The sequence below is a fragment of the Podarcis erhardii genome, assembly GCF_964252035.2.
Source record: "Podarcis erhardii genome assembly, chromosome: 1".
Classification (NCBI taxonomy): domain Eukaryota; kingdom Metazoa; phylum Chordata; class Lepidosauria; order Squamata; family Lacertidae; genus Podarcis; species Podarcis erhardii.
The window spans coordinates 51785015-51799776 of NC_138497.1; the positions used below are offsets into that span (position 1 = coordinate 51785015).

Genomic DNA, 14762 nt, shown 5'->3' on the forward strand with positions numbered 1-14762 from the left:
TTATGTTGGGGATTACTTAAGTATTTTTATTGATTTACATGATGGGGGGGGCAGCTGCCCCCCCCACGACTATGCCCATGTTTCCACCTGTCCTGGATGCTTGAGCTGAGATTCCTGCATTGCAGAGAGTTGGACCAGATGACTCTCAAGGTCCCTTGGTGCTCTCCAGATATTTTGGGTGACAACTCCCCCTAGCCCACGCTGGCTGGGGCTGATGAGAATTGTCATCCAAAACATATGGAGGCACAGGGTTGGCAAAGGCTGTCGCAAAGTTTCTAGAGCATAGCTCACAGATCATGCTGCACACCTGCTAAGAATGGCTAAATGTTTTGAGCCGGGGCATTTGAACAGCAACTTTCCACAACCTCTGTTTGATGTTCTGGCACATACCATATTTTTCACTCCATAAGGCGCACCTGACCATAAGGCACACCTAGTTTTTAGAGGGGGAAATCGGGGGGGGGGGAATATTATTCCCCAGCTGTGTGCAGCCTGTCCGCTTCTCCCTGCTTTTGCGGGAGGTGGGGGAATTCCCCCGCCTCCCTCAAAAGCCCCCAGGAGCCGTGCACCCTTTAAGGAGTGCGCGGCTCCTGCAGGCTTTTCAACAAGGAGGGAGAAGGGACTAACTGGCTGTGTCAGTCCCTACTCCCTCCTGGGGAAAAGCCCGCAAGAGCCACGCGGAGCTTGTGTGCGGCTCTTGGGGGCTTTTCTTGCCTGCCTCCCCCCTGCATTCACTCCATAAGACGCACACACATTTCCTCTTACTTTTTAGGAGCGAAAAATACGGTAACCATTAAGTGTCCAAGGAAACATTTCTCCTTGGGCAACAATCTTCTTCCTGTGAGAAGCCAGAGATATGCCTTTCCTGGTCCTTGAATGAAGCATTTTGTCCATATACAGTGGTACCTCGGGTTAAGAACTTAATTTGTTCCTGAGGTCCATTCTTAACCTGAAACTGTTCTTAACCTGAAGCACCACTTTAGCTAATGGGGCCTCCCGCTGCCCCTGCGCTGCCGGAGCACGATTTCTGTTCTCGTCCTGAAGCAAATTTCTTAACCCGAAGTACTATTTCTGTGTTAGCAGAGTCTGTAACCTGAAGCGTATGTAACCTGAAGCGTATGTAACCTAAGGTAACAATGTATACTGTGGGGATCACATGTGCTATAGCAGCACCATTCATTTTCCTGAATTTTAGCCCCCATGGACCCCAGATCTGCTGTGCACAAAGTTGGCTACCCAAGTCATTCTAGGAGACCCTAAGCACAAGTCTATTACTAGTTAGTTACAGCCTCTCTCCCTCCGTCCAATGAGCTCAGAGCAGTGCTTTGGCTTCACAACAACCCTGCAGGGTAGGTTAGGTTGAGAAAGTGACTTGTCCTTTCAGTGAGCTTGAATGAGAATGATACTTGAATGGGGATGTAAGCCCAGGCATTTTCCACATCTAAATCTAGCATTTGAATCACTGCAACATACAAATTCATCAGATAATTAGATCAGCTTTCTCAGATGCAAGCAATGGTGTTTGAAGGTGGGGGTATGTCACCCCCATTTTATCTGTTTGCAGTAGGAACACTAGTATCCATGAAGCAAGAATGTTTTCTATATAAAGTATTTTCCTTCATACGCTGTTCAGGACAGAGGGTTGCTCCATGAGTGTACAGTGAATCACGTCAAACCGCCCTCAGTTATTGACTGCTGAAGTGTTTATATGGGGATGATCAGGGAGAGTCAGCATGCAAGGCTGGTAAGGCGATGGCAGCTTCTGTGGCGGAGAATGGGCAAGCTTTTTAGTATCACAAAGCTCTTCTTCAAGCAACCTGGGAAGCTCTGAGCTTGCAGTCACAGTGAACAATGGCTTCTTATATTCTGTGACACCCAGTTTTGTTTGTTTAATGCTACCAAATGAAAGTGCTATGGGGTTATTAAAAAGCTGGTAACTAAAGTGGCATTGCAAAGTAATATACTTGGAGTTATTTTTAGCTTTAATAGAGAACAGCTCGAAAGCTTTCACATTGTCACCTACGGAAACCCGATTTACAATTTACAAAAACAATAGCTTAGGTTACAGGGTACGAATTATTTACTCCCTTGTTTCTCCCATTACTAACAGGCCCATGTAGTGGCAGCTGTCCTTCGACTTTCTTGTCCCACCACCCCACTTTACTCCCGTACAGGTACATGTGTCCTTCTGATCCCTTCCGCTAATGCAGTCACCAAGTCTTGGCATCAGCTAGAATGAAGTCTGTGGGTTCATAACAGGAGTCCTGCCCTGGAGCAAGAAGAATGGGGCTTCTCCTTGCTGGAGACATCACAGACATGAGTATATGGACTGGGATCTCAGCTAGGCATGTTGGCTACTGGCACAGACCCAAGTAGATAGTCTCACTATAAGGGAGCCAAAAAGAACGGCTTGGGGTGGTGTGCTTTCAAAGGCAGAGACAAATACAGGAAACACAAATGACTGTATCTGATTTAAATTTATTTTCTCGACCACCCCCGCCTCCAGGTTTCCCAGTCATACACTTCGGAAGTTTTTCTGCCTCACTTCCTTATTTACATTTCTCTGCCATCCACAGATGCTTAAAGTGTTTTTCAGGGGGAAGGGAAAGAGATGGTATGCGAGGGTAAAATTACATTGATTTAGCCGATCAATTCCCTAGTTATATTAAATTGTTGTGACCATCTATCATGATAAAGGGGGAGCTAAGTGGTTATTGGACTCCAGCTCGCATCGACCTCCCTCAGCATGGCCAACAATCAGGGATGATGGAAGTTGCAGGACAACTACAACTGGAGGGGGTGCCACATTGGCTATTCCTGTACTTGAGACACACACACACACGTAGACTTTGGGTTGCTGACTGGAAAAGACTAAGGCTGCAACCCTAGGCACACTGATTTGAGACTGAGTCCCCATAAACTCAGCGGAATTTATTTGCAAGCAAACATGCACGGGACTTGGATGTTGCTCTGCCCTGTGTCTCCCCCAGACCCGCTTTCTGGTAGTTCACAAAACATTCAGAGTGAGCAGAAAACCACCTGAAGACTCACTGAAACGTCTTGCTTTTCCTAGAACCAGCCCCCTTGGTGACTTGACCGGAGGAAGCCCTTACCTGTAGGACACCTGTTTTCTGATGGTCAAGTGCAGAAACTGATCCTCCATCTGTGCCCTTAGGGACAGGCCTGCTTCGGCTCTCTCCTCTTCCGGCTGCGGGTTCAAGTTGTGGCCCAGCTGCAGGCTGGGGGGCAGTGACTTCCCGGCTCCGAGAACCCTCCATTCTTCTCTTGCAGAGCCTTGCCAGCTCGCTTTAGCTCCTCTAGCTGCTTCCTCTTCTCCAGCAGAATCACATCCTCTCCAGGTCCTGGGAGAAGCTTCAGCCATTCTCTCCCAAGGAAGACGGACTCTTGGGCACTTGCTACCCAGAGGAACACAATACTCAGCCCTGCTGTTCTTGGCGGTGGGCTTGGATTTCTTCGGAAGGAAGGAGAGAGAACAAGGAAGTCAGCTTGCTTGGCTGAGAAGATTTGACAGGTTCTTCAATGGGTGGCTATTGTTGCTTTAGAATTATCACTCATCAGCCTCATTCATTCAGGAAAACAAAAGCACGAGGAATTCCGGGGAGGGAGGGGGATCCCAGAAACTTAGACAAGACGGAGGAATTATACCCCCCAAATCCAGCTGCCTTTCCAGAGAGGCAGGAAGATTTTTTAAAAATGGGAATAAGAAGTTAATATGACGGTCAAAAGAGAAAAGGAGGCAGCGAACTGGGGAAGGATCAATTTCCGCCAGAGGAGATGGGGAAGCCTTATTCTTTTTCTGTTCTTGCTGGAGGGAGAAAAGGACCAGTCAGGGTTTCTTCATGACCTGGGATCCGATGCTCTCCACCTCAGCGTCTTCCTCCAGAGCAGCCAGGACAGCAGTGATAAGAAAGCACCCGCGGAAAAGGAGAGACTCCGCGGACGCTGCTGCCGCAGAAGACAAAGCAAAGGGAGAGGGAGGGAAGGGGGCTGTGCTAACGCTACACCGGAGAGCAGTGTCACCTAAGAGACACTCGGAAGCCGGCACTTAACCCTTTATAATCCAGGCAGAACTGAGCCCTGGAACTGTGACCTGATCCTAGAATGCCCTGAGATTTGGTCGAGAAAGGATTCGATCTTAAAGATCCCCAGGGATCATCTAGTCTGACCTCCGTGCACACGTGGAAAATCCGAAGGGTGTGAACAAGACCACACGCGAAGAAGGAAGGTGGGTGAGTGATCTGCTAGGGTGATTTCTGATGGATAAAGAATAGGGTTCACCCAATAATAGCGTGTATTTATTTATTTATTTATTTATTTATTTAAAAATAGTGGGAGGGGCGTAGCTGTTTCTTTGGCAACTCGGTGATCTCCAGCTGTTTCAGACTAGTCGCATCCAGCTGTAGTCCAAAATAGCTGGAGGGCACCAGGTGCTGTACAAAAAGAGTGAATAGATGTTTTAATTCACATTTTTTTGTCTTAGGCAAGTCACGCCTCTGTAAAATGGAAATAATAATGACCTGCCTCGCAAAGGAAACACCGTGAAATCATTTTATTTTTTTAAAATCCTGCTTACTTATCCATATAATGAGGTGGGAGTAAGAATGGGTGCTTGCAGGAAACAGATGGGAATGAAACTTTTATAGCTTGCTGTACTATATATAGTGCTATCAAAATAATAAAATAATAAAAAGGACTCTTAGGGGGTGTAAGGCTTTAGCTTCTTCCTCTGGAAAAATGGCTGCATGCTTGCCTTTAGTAGAAGGGAATAAACTTCAGGTAAATCTCATTATCCCAAGACTCTCCCAATTTATTATTGCTGGTTAAATGTGATTCTCTCCAGAGCTGACACCCCCCTTGCTCTCTGCGCATCAAACAGTTGGGCAACTGTCAGAGGTACCTACTGGACAGTGCCCAGGACATGAGTCATAATAAAAGACAAAATGCATGCATGCACATAATGTGGGCATTCTTTAAAGGTTTGTTTTTGCTTTAGTTCTTTCTAGGATGAGTACTTTTATACTCTACAAGGCGAATACTTACGTCGTCCTTTACAAGAAACAAACCCATGTCAACTATTAAGAATTGAACACCTTTCCTTCTCACCAATATACCCCAATTCTTATTTGTTTCTCACCCACCCCCCTACTGCTTATTTGGAATCCCGTTCACTTCCCCTGTCTAACACAGGAGGGCACAGTTTCCATTTTTTATCCCCCCCACCCCCAAAATGAAACAGGCACAGTGTTACCTCAGGTTAAGAACTTAATTCGTTCTGGAGGTCTGTTCTTAACCTGAAACGGTTCTTAACCTGAAGCACCACTTTAGCTAATGGGGCCTCCCGCTGCTGCCGCATGATTTCTGTTCTCATCCTGAAGCAAAGTTCTTAACCCGAGGTACTATTTCTGGATTAGCGGAGTCTGTAAACTGAAGCGTCTGTAACCTGAAGCGTCTGTGACCCGAGGTACCACTGTACTGTATTTTTCTCCCAGCAGCTTGGCTATCCACTAACAAAGTTGCCTAACACATCCTCCTGTGCTTGCAGAGAAGGGTTAGGGCAAGTGGAATTCTTGCTAGGTCTTCTTGCATCTGTCGCCTCTACATCTCTACCTTGCTCCCATGTCTCTTGGTCACACTGGAAACTATGCACCTGGCTTCTAGAGGCTAAGACAGCACTGCACCAGAAAGCAAGCACAACTTGGTGAATGGGCAGGGATGCTCTGAGGACTGGACTAAATTATACCAGTAGAAACTGGCTCTATTACATGAAGTACCCAGCCAATGGGGATGTACAGCACATGCAGATATTTATTCCCTAAAGAACCAATTTGATCTTGATGCACAAAGATCAGGCAACATTCAGAAATTTTCCCTTCCTCTCTCTCCCACTACCACCTCCACATGTATGTATGTATGTGAAACCACAGCAGGATTGTGCCTGGTCTGCATTTGTAATTCAGGGGATGAAGCATCTGACTGTCCTCTCCAGAGATCTGTAGTGCCATTTATATACAGTTTCTTATCACCAAAGGGTGTGAATCTGCTTGGCCACCAATCCTTCCTGTTAACCAGAATCTTGGCCTTGTTGCTGACCTCTCATCTGTTGCGAAGAAGAAGAAGAAGAAGAAGAAGAAGAAGAAGAAGAAGAAGAGGAGGAGGAGGAGGAGGAGGAGGAGGAGGAGGAGGAGGAGGAGGAGGAGGAGTCTGGATTTGATATCCCGCTTTATCACTACCCTAAGGAGTCTCAAAGTGGCTAACATTTTCCTTTCCCTTCCTCCCCCACAAGAAACACTCTGTGAGGTGAGTGGGGCTGAGAGACTTCAGAGAAGTGTGACTAGCCCAAGGTCACCCAGAAGCTGCATGTGGAGGAGCAGGGACACAAACCCAGTTCACCAGATTATGAGTTCACTACTCTTAACCACTACACCACACTGGCTATCCTGAGAGCAGACAGCCTTTTAGTAATGGAAAGGAAAAGGAGTTAGAGTGAGTTCCTCTCCTGCTGTCTCTCAGCTGTCACATAAAGCCCAACCAGGTTCAGTGCTGCCATCTTTCTTTTTCTGGGACTCAGTTATTCTCCTGCACAAAAGGGGATTCCAGCATGGGCATGCACACATATCTGCGAGAAGGAGCTGCTTGAGATTTGCAAGAGAAACTGTGCCTGCTCTTTGCAGACCCAAAACCACCATGAGGAAATAATGTCAGCAGCACCTGGGAAGTGAAAGGGTCCTTGAATCTGCGCACCAGAAACAAGTCATGTCGCTTGTGTGACATCTCCGCCTTTTACATTCTCTTTGCCTCGCTAGGGTTACACCCATCAATCGCTTGACATCTCAGCCCCCCACACTTCCCACATCTTCCTACTGCCTTGTCGTGACTTGTCATTTAGCCAAACTCCCCAGGCTTTCCTTTCAAATCTCTCCCATGACTCAGCCCCATCAACCCCCAGACAGCATTAGTTCCTCTTCTCTAGATCAGCTGTCATCTCCTCTGCCCAAGGTGCACATTCAGCCAGTGAAATGTACATTCATTTGGTGTATTTTACATGCCTCAGCATACAAGATACTATCAAATGGTGGCACTTTGTTAGAGTAAGGCTTGGACTATGGGCTATTTTTGCTGCATCTATGCTCTTATTTCCACCTTCCCAAGAGAGAGCCCAGCTCTGCATGGGCCTCACAGTAGCCAGAGTAGCCAGAAATGGGTGGCTAGATAACACACCTTTAAAAAAGCATTTGGCTCCAAGGATTAATGCTCCCTTTTGCCCATGAACAGAGATCAGCCTTGCAATTGCTTTATTTCTCCTCTGCTAGACCACTGAAATACAAAAATGGATTCTGTGCTGTTTAAAGCTCAGTGTTCTTTATGCTTCTGCCGGATAGCCAGAGGCTGATCTAGCTGAGTCAATATGCTTCTCACATTTAAAACCAGCCTAAGGGGATTTCACAGCAAACGTGAGTCTGAAAATCTCCATGGGCAAAGGAAGCTGGGTGGGGGATTCTAGGGAGAAAGTGACTGTCAGTGGGGGGGGGGGCGTTAGTCACCCACTTGTCTCTCTTCTCCAGTGCAGGCCACTTCCTCCTGTTGGTCATTGCAGCTGCTGCAATGTCATGTGTGTAGCTTGCTAGCCAGGTCTCATGTTGGCTTATTGATAATCTGGAATACAGTCGTACCTTGGTTTAAGAACAGCTTGGTTCAGGGGTCAGCAAACTTTTTCAACAGGGGGCTGGTCCACTGTCCCTCAGACCTTGTGGGGGACCGGACTATATTTTTTGGGAAAAAATGAATTCCTATGCCCCACAAATAATCCAGAGATGCACTTTAAATAAAAGGACACATTCTACTCATGTAAAAACACGCTGATTCCCGGACCATCTGTGGGCCGGATTTAGAAGGCGATTGGGCCTCATTTGGCCCCTGGGCCTTAGTTTGCCTACCCATGGCTTAGTTTATGAACAACTTGGATTAAGAACGCTGCAAACCTGGAAGTAGGTGTTTTGGTTTGTGAACTTTGCCTTGAAATAAGAACATGTTTCACTTCCTGTTGAGTGTGTTCCATTTGTAAATTGAGTCCCCTGCTGCTTTGGGAAAGCACACCTTGGTTTAAGAACAGTTTGGTTTAAGAACAAACTTCCGGAACGGATTAAGTTTGTAAACCAAGGTATGACTGTAGTTGCTGCAGCGAACTCTAATAGCAAAACACGTTCTCAAAGTGCCTGCCAGGCATTGCTCAACTACAGTTCCCATCACCCCTGGCCATTGGCCATGCTTGCTGAGGTTGATGGGAATTGTAGTTCAGTAACATCTGGAGGGCCAATGGTTTCCCACTCCTGATATACCTAAGGCAGCAGCAAGAGGTATCAGCAGACGGCTGGAGAGAGGGGGTAACCGTAAGTTAACAGAAGTACAAAAATGTATAGGAAAAAAGGTCTGAGTGGGGAGACTCTCCAAAACAGCCTAATGAGTACTGGTTATGCTCTGTGGCCACTGAGTGTCTGTTGAGGGGGGGAGGGAGAATAGAGCAGTAGCCTCCGGATTTGGCCCATGAAGCCTTTGGAGTGAACCCCGCCCACCTTGCCCACACCTGATGTCATTTGACAATAAGGGATGGGAAAGTCCAAGCCCCTCTCCAAAGGGAGAACTGGGAGCCGCTTCTAAATGAGCTCCCAATTCCTCCTTTGCAGCTATGGCTTAAGCTGGGCACCCTTATCTGAAATGGTGCTCCGGTTTCTTCCTTCGCAGCCGCAGCATGAATTCAGAAGAAGTGTCAGATTCCAGATGCCAGGGAAAAAATATGGGAGCATTCTTCTTTGCTGTGCCCTAGAAGAGTTGTTCGTGAAACTGACCAGACAGGCAGCTTCCTATGTTCCTATGTCTTCTTCATTTGGCCACGCAATTGCGGCATCACAGAACTGCCCAGAACAAAGCAGTTTCCGCTCTAATGCCACACTTTCTCCTAAAAGAGCAACAAGGTCAGAGAGAGAGTTTTCTCCCACAGCTAAAAATGAAGTTTTTGCTATCTCCGCCTCCTCACTTTCTTTTCACAGTGCCTGTCTCACACTCACAAGCAAGCATTGACGCAGACATTTTCTTTTTGCCTGAATGTACCTGGAGGCACTTGGCAAGTTTTGCTGAGCCCACGGGCTTCTGGTAAGCTGCAGGAGAATCTGGTGCCGTGTGACATGACAAGGATTAACGTGCCCCACTTGACCGTCTCCCTCAAAATGGCATAATTCATTCTGTGTAATGACAATTGAGATCCTTAAAGAATAAAGTCCGAGGAAAGCAAGGCTTCCGTTAAATTTACTTGGAAGTAAGCCCAGTTTGAAATCAGTGGGGCATGCTTCAGAATAAACATCCATAGGATCAAGCTGCATAGCCAAATAATAAGAACTATACATAAAACCATATATTGGCCTTCTCTCCTCTGAAGGGGGCATTGTAGGCCAACACGGCTATGTGCAGAATGGAAGGCAAAAGGTGGGGGCTGCTGAATTTTGGCCTCTCACAGGGCACCACTGAAATCTGAAAGACCAAAGTCCCCCCCCCCCTTGTAAAATCCTGAGGCGGTTGAATGGATCGTACCACTGCAGGTAGGGGGTACCATAGTGGATCACTTCCCACATAAAATATTTCATTTCAGTTTCAAAAAATAAGCAAACAAATGCATCTGGAAGGACGATTCAAAATTTATAGTTGAAGGTTTTTGTGGGGTTTTTTAAATGTGGGAAACTTGTTTTTAAAAAGATCTTCCACCTGCAGTCAGGAATGGCACATGCCATTTTGTCACCTCAGGATTCTGCCATTGCCTTATCCCATAAGGCAAAGAGGCTAAAAATTTTCCATTTAAAAGTATGGGGCTATTTGTTGCTCAATGCATCCGAATGTATCCCTGGATCCAGTCAGCTATGGATCCCTTCCCCACTAATCTGTGCTGGGGTTTCTTGCCTCTCACCCATAATGTCTCCAAGGCAGCATACAAATCAAAACATTTACAAGAATAATGTAATAAGGCCGCCTGACAGCCAGTGGTCTGTGTCCTGGAGTTTGTGCAAACTTCTTTAACCGTGGGTCCCTGGATGCTGTCGGACTACAACTCCCATCATCCTTGAGCATTGGTTAAGCTAGTAGAGATGATGGGAGTTGTAGTCCAACAAATATCTGGTACCCAAGGTTGAAGAACTGCATAGAGTGTAAGACCAGGAACAGGGAGATCCTGGTGTATGTTTGAACAAAACTTCAGTACAATCTTTATCCTTGCTGATCCCTCCAAAGGGTGATTATCTTTGCTGACAACTTACCAGGTAAAAAACAGTCTGGAAGTCAGTTGTTCCAGTCTCAAAGAGGACGGGGCGTCTTTTCACTCTGCTGATGATGTCACATAGTCCCAGTTGCTGGGAGAGATACAAAAGCCTTTGCTTCAAAATTTTAGCCCATGGAAAAGATTAATCTCCGAGTGAAGTGTTGTAAATATGTCCACGGAAATAAAAATTTATCTGGGAGCAATGCTCAGCTAATGCTTAGCTGCCTTGGTCACAGCATCTTGGTCACTGATGAGCTTGAGATTCTATCAGGGGAAATGATTGAGTTTGTTGAGCATGACCTGCTCCTTATAAACCTCATTACAATGATTTCGTCTGGCTCCATTACTCTCCAAATGGCCCTTCTGCCTGTCAACACATGCGGTGAGTGATAAGCTGCCGCAGCAGGTCAAGGAACTGCAAAGCGCTGACCCTCCTGCCCCAAGTTTCAGGACTGCTAGTTGCAGGGCTTCCCCATCTGAATAACACACACCCTTTCCCAAAACCATGGGGCTGAAGGAGGGGTGAGCTGTGTCTACTGCAGGAGGGAAGCATATGTCTTTGATTCAGTTATATGTACTTATAACTATGAGGATGAAGCTAATACAATTGGGTTATATCTAACAGTGTCACTCAGCAGAGAGCAAGAAGGCGTCTGTCAGTGGAATGGGAAGAGAAGCAAGTTTCAGTAATTCTGCCCTCCCCCTCCTGAAGCTCCAGAGGATTGGGGGACCCTCCTGAACATCAGTTGAATGACACCATAGGGTGGCCCATTGTGTCTACACCTACTCTACTTCTGAACTGCTTGGGGTTCTCAGCCAATTATCATCTTGCTGGCATCCATCTGTCCTGGGAGACAATAGAAGAGTTTGCCTTTGGGGGTAAAGTCAAGCCTTTGGATGTTCGCAGTGCCTGCTGTGGCTATATATACCTGAAGGAGCGTCTCCACCCCCATCGTTCAGCCCGGACACTGAGGTCCTCCTCCAAGGGCCTTCTAGCGGTTCCCTCCCTGCAAGAAGTGAGGTTACAGGGAACCAGGCAGAGGGCCTTCTTGGTAGTGGCGTCTGCCCTGTGGAACGCCCTCCCACCAGATGTCAAGGAAATAAACAACTATCTGACTTTTAGAAGACATCTGCAGGCAGCCCTGTTTAGGGAAGCTTTTAATGTTTGAAGTTTTATTCTGTTGGGAGCCACCCAGATGTGCGGGGTATAAATAAATTTATTAATTATTATTATTATTATTATTATTACTACTACTACTACTGCTACTACTACTATAGAGACTGATGCAGGAGACATATGTTTTGTTGCAGCTGGGGCAGATGAAGGCACCCAGTTGTGCTGCTGCAGAAGCACCATGGCACTTCTTCTCTCTGCAATTTTTGGTTAATTGCTCATCTGCCTTTTAACTAATCAATAAATTATTTATTTTCTGCTGGGGCTTATGCTGTTGCTTCAATTTTATTAGCTGCCCCAGCCTGAAAGGCAATGTTTCTTGGTGACTATGCATGCTGACCAGAGAATGTACAAAATACAGTCAAGATACGTACATCCCCCAGAGTCTGTTGGATATTATATATAATGGCCAGAGAATGTGCAAATTTCAGCTGAGATATCTACATTCCCCAAAGCCTGTATATCGACTGGCACAATTCCCTCTTCCTGGAATGATTATGCGTGCATTCTCCATGAGGCCTGTTGAATATGCACCAGGAGGGGGGATGTAAAGGCTGGAGTTAAACTGTCAGTCTGTGACAATTCAATTACAGCATAAACGTATGCCAAATATCCTTTCACAGCAGCAGTAAAAGATGACAACAGAATCATTTTAGCATTGCTGAGTAAAGTAGCCATACGATTAGTATTTAAATGGATGCAAAATGAGCACAGCGACTCTTCACGACAGATGTGCTTGCTGACAACACAATCATCTTGCTGAACAGATTCCCACCTGTTGTGGAAAACCAAAAGAATAGAACTGGAAAGGTGAAATCCAGCAGACTGATGCTGGACTTTGCCCTTGAACAGGGGTCGGCAACCTAAGGCCCATGGGCCACAAGCGGCCCACAGGGGTCGGTTAACCGGTGCACAAGCCACCCCCGAACTGAGCTGCCCGTTCAGTGAGTCCCCGTGTGCTGTGCTAAACCAGCACGGCGCGGGGACTCGCTTCTGTGGCGCCAGAAATCACGTCTGCACATGCGCAGACACTGGAAATCGAGTCTGTGCAGACGCCAGAAATTGCATTTGCGCAGACGCTAGAAATCACACACACGTGATCTGGCCCACAGAGGGATCGCCGCTGGAGTGAACCAGTCCAGGGGAAGTAAACTTTGCCGACCCCTGCCTTTGAAGGTCCTTTGATCTGAGATGGCCACCTCCATCACTAAGGGAGGGAACCTGGTAGGCTGAAAGCTTCTCCTGCTGGTTCCTGAACAAAGTCCTGACATTCCATTGCCATTTTTTATTTGCAGCAATGGCTGGTGTTGCACTAGCATCTATTCCTATGGATTAAAAGATCAATACAGAAATTGGTCCATTAGCACAAATGCAACATTGAGGATGCTCAACTGGCCCCTACCTACCTGTCTACTGACTTACGTCCCATCCAGGAGGTGGCATTTGCTTTCACCTTCCTCCTCCTTAGTATCAGTCTCACCCTTGCAGATCTGAGCCCGGAGGAGGGCAGGAGCAAAACTAGGAAGTGGGCTTATCATTGGTTCTAGCGCCACCTGCTGTTGACCTCTCTGCCTTCTTACCTGTCATGAACTGGCACAACAACAGGGAGGAAGAAGAGGATCCTGGCGAGGGGTGCAGCCGGGAATGGGACACACAGGGCAAGCTGGGGATGGGGAAGGTGAGGTTGGTGTAGGAAGTATTCATGGGGTGACAGAGGATGACGAGGGGTGGGGGCGCTGGCAGAGGAAGAAGAATGCGGGGGGAGCACCCCGCCCCGGCAGCGCGATCCTAGTGGGGTGCCATCACAGCTGCCCCCCCTGCCCATGCTGGGCGCCACGCCCCTGCAGGTGGTGCAGGACGTGCGCCACGTCCCTGCAGGTGACATGGCACGCCCCTGGGACACACGCCAGCCCCGCCGCCCACCTGCTCTCTGCCCCCCAGTGTCAGAGCATGAAGCTCTGCCACTGGATGGGGGTCTGTGCACAGGAACCAGAGCAGCAGGACCCATCACCAGAGCCAGAGGGGCCCCTGTTTTCATGAACATGGCGGACTCTGAGGTGTAGGGAGCAGCAGGCAGGGCCCACAGCCCAGCTCCCTAGCTGGCCAGGTGGGGCTCACTAGCTCTGGGAGGAGGTGTGTGGTTCCGGCCGGAGTAGGTGAAGAACAGGTGAGGGTCTCATGTCTCATCAAGCCCAGATGCTGCAAACAGCAGGCATAAGGGAAGCAGAGCTGAGCTGCTGTGTCTGCTCAGCTGCCCATGTTGAGGAACCTTGCTTTGGATGTTGTGGGATCTCTGTGGGACTGTGCTTTAGTTTGGACTTTGAACATATGGATTGACCCTGGACTGGGGATTTTGACTTGCTGCCAGGTAGGCAGGATGCTCCCTACCAATTCCAATGGGCAGCAGCCCCCATACAACCTGAAGCTCCCTTGACCTTGCGACTGCTGCCCTCTCCACACTCCACCCTCATCCCTATGTGTGGCCCTGGGAAGACACGGTGGCCTCTGTCACCAGCACCAGTACGAGCCATTGATGTGATTTCCTCCCAGCCAAGTGTGCCTAAGCCTGCTGCCTCAATCTTCCAGCTGCAGCTCTGACTGTCCTTTTAGCACGGACCCCTCAGGCTTTGCCAATGTAAAATGCCAGGCTTTGCTGCTGCGCCTTCCACTGAAGCCTGGCAGGCTGAAAAATCACTGTAGCTCCATGCCAGCAAAAAATTCACATGCTTAATTTCCACCTTTTGGGCTGCTGTTTAAAAGCCAGGGAGGAGAGAGAGTAATAAATAAAACGGGCAGCACTGACTGTATGAAGTGGGATAAAGGAGGGAACATATAGCTACTTTTTGATGGTGGAGCCAGAGGAGGGGAGCTCTGATCTGTCTCAGTTGGAGATCCCTTAAGGAGCATGGTGGGAGGATAGGGCGCCCCCTCTAGGGGCTCACGGCAACTGCATCCTCTTTCTTTCTAAGCAGGAGGTAGAAGAACGCCACAGTTTTTTTTTTCTGTTTACTGAGCCATGGAATTATTTCATTAGTGCTTTTTTTCCTGTGACATTTCCCCTGACACCTGTGTTCTGGTATCCCCAGGGCTAATTAGCAGAGCAACCCACAGTGAACCCGGGGGTGTGATTTCCAGTCAGCTGGAGGTGACATTTCCTCCCTTGATGCTGCTATTGCTGATGCTGAGGTACTGAACTCCAAGCAAGGGCTTTTGGGAAGGCCTTCAGCAGGAGCTCTGCATTCCTTCATTTCAGTGAAGCTGCTATTC

At 47.8% G+C, this 14762-nt stretch overlaps 1 protein-coding gene across 2 annotated transcripts in view; it reads right to left on the reverse strand.

The window, feature by feature from the left end:
• DGKZ (diacylglycerol kinase zeta) overlaps positions 1 to 4251 on the reverse strand; it is a 139113-nt gene extending 134862 nt beyond the window's left edge. Inside the window, exons 1-2 of one of the 2 annotated variants that reach the window (XM_081834062.1) lie at positions 4188 to 4251; positions 3114 to 3472 (exon numbers count right to left, since the gene is read on the reverse strand). In XM_081834062.1, coding sequence (XP_081690188.1) covers positions 3114 to 3382 — 269 coding nt within the window. In that variant the 5' untranslated portion in view covers positions 3383 to 3472; positions 4188 to 4251. Of the gene's footprint in view, positions 1 to 3113; positions 3979 to 4187 lie in introns of those variants that run through there. The other variant, XM_081834063.1, reaches the window with a different exon arrangement.
• Between the last annotated feature and the right edge of the window lie 10511 nt (positions 4252 to 14762).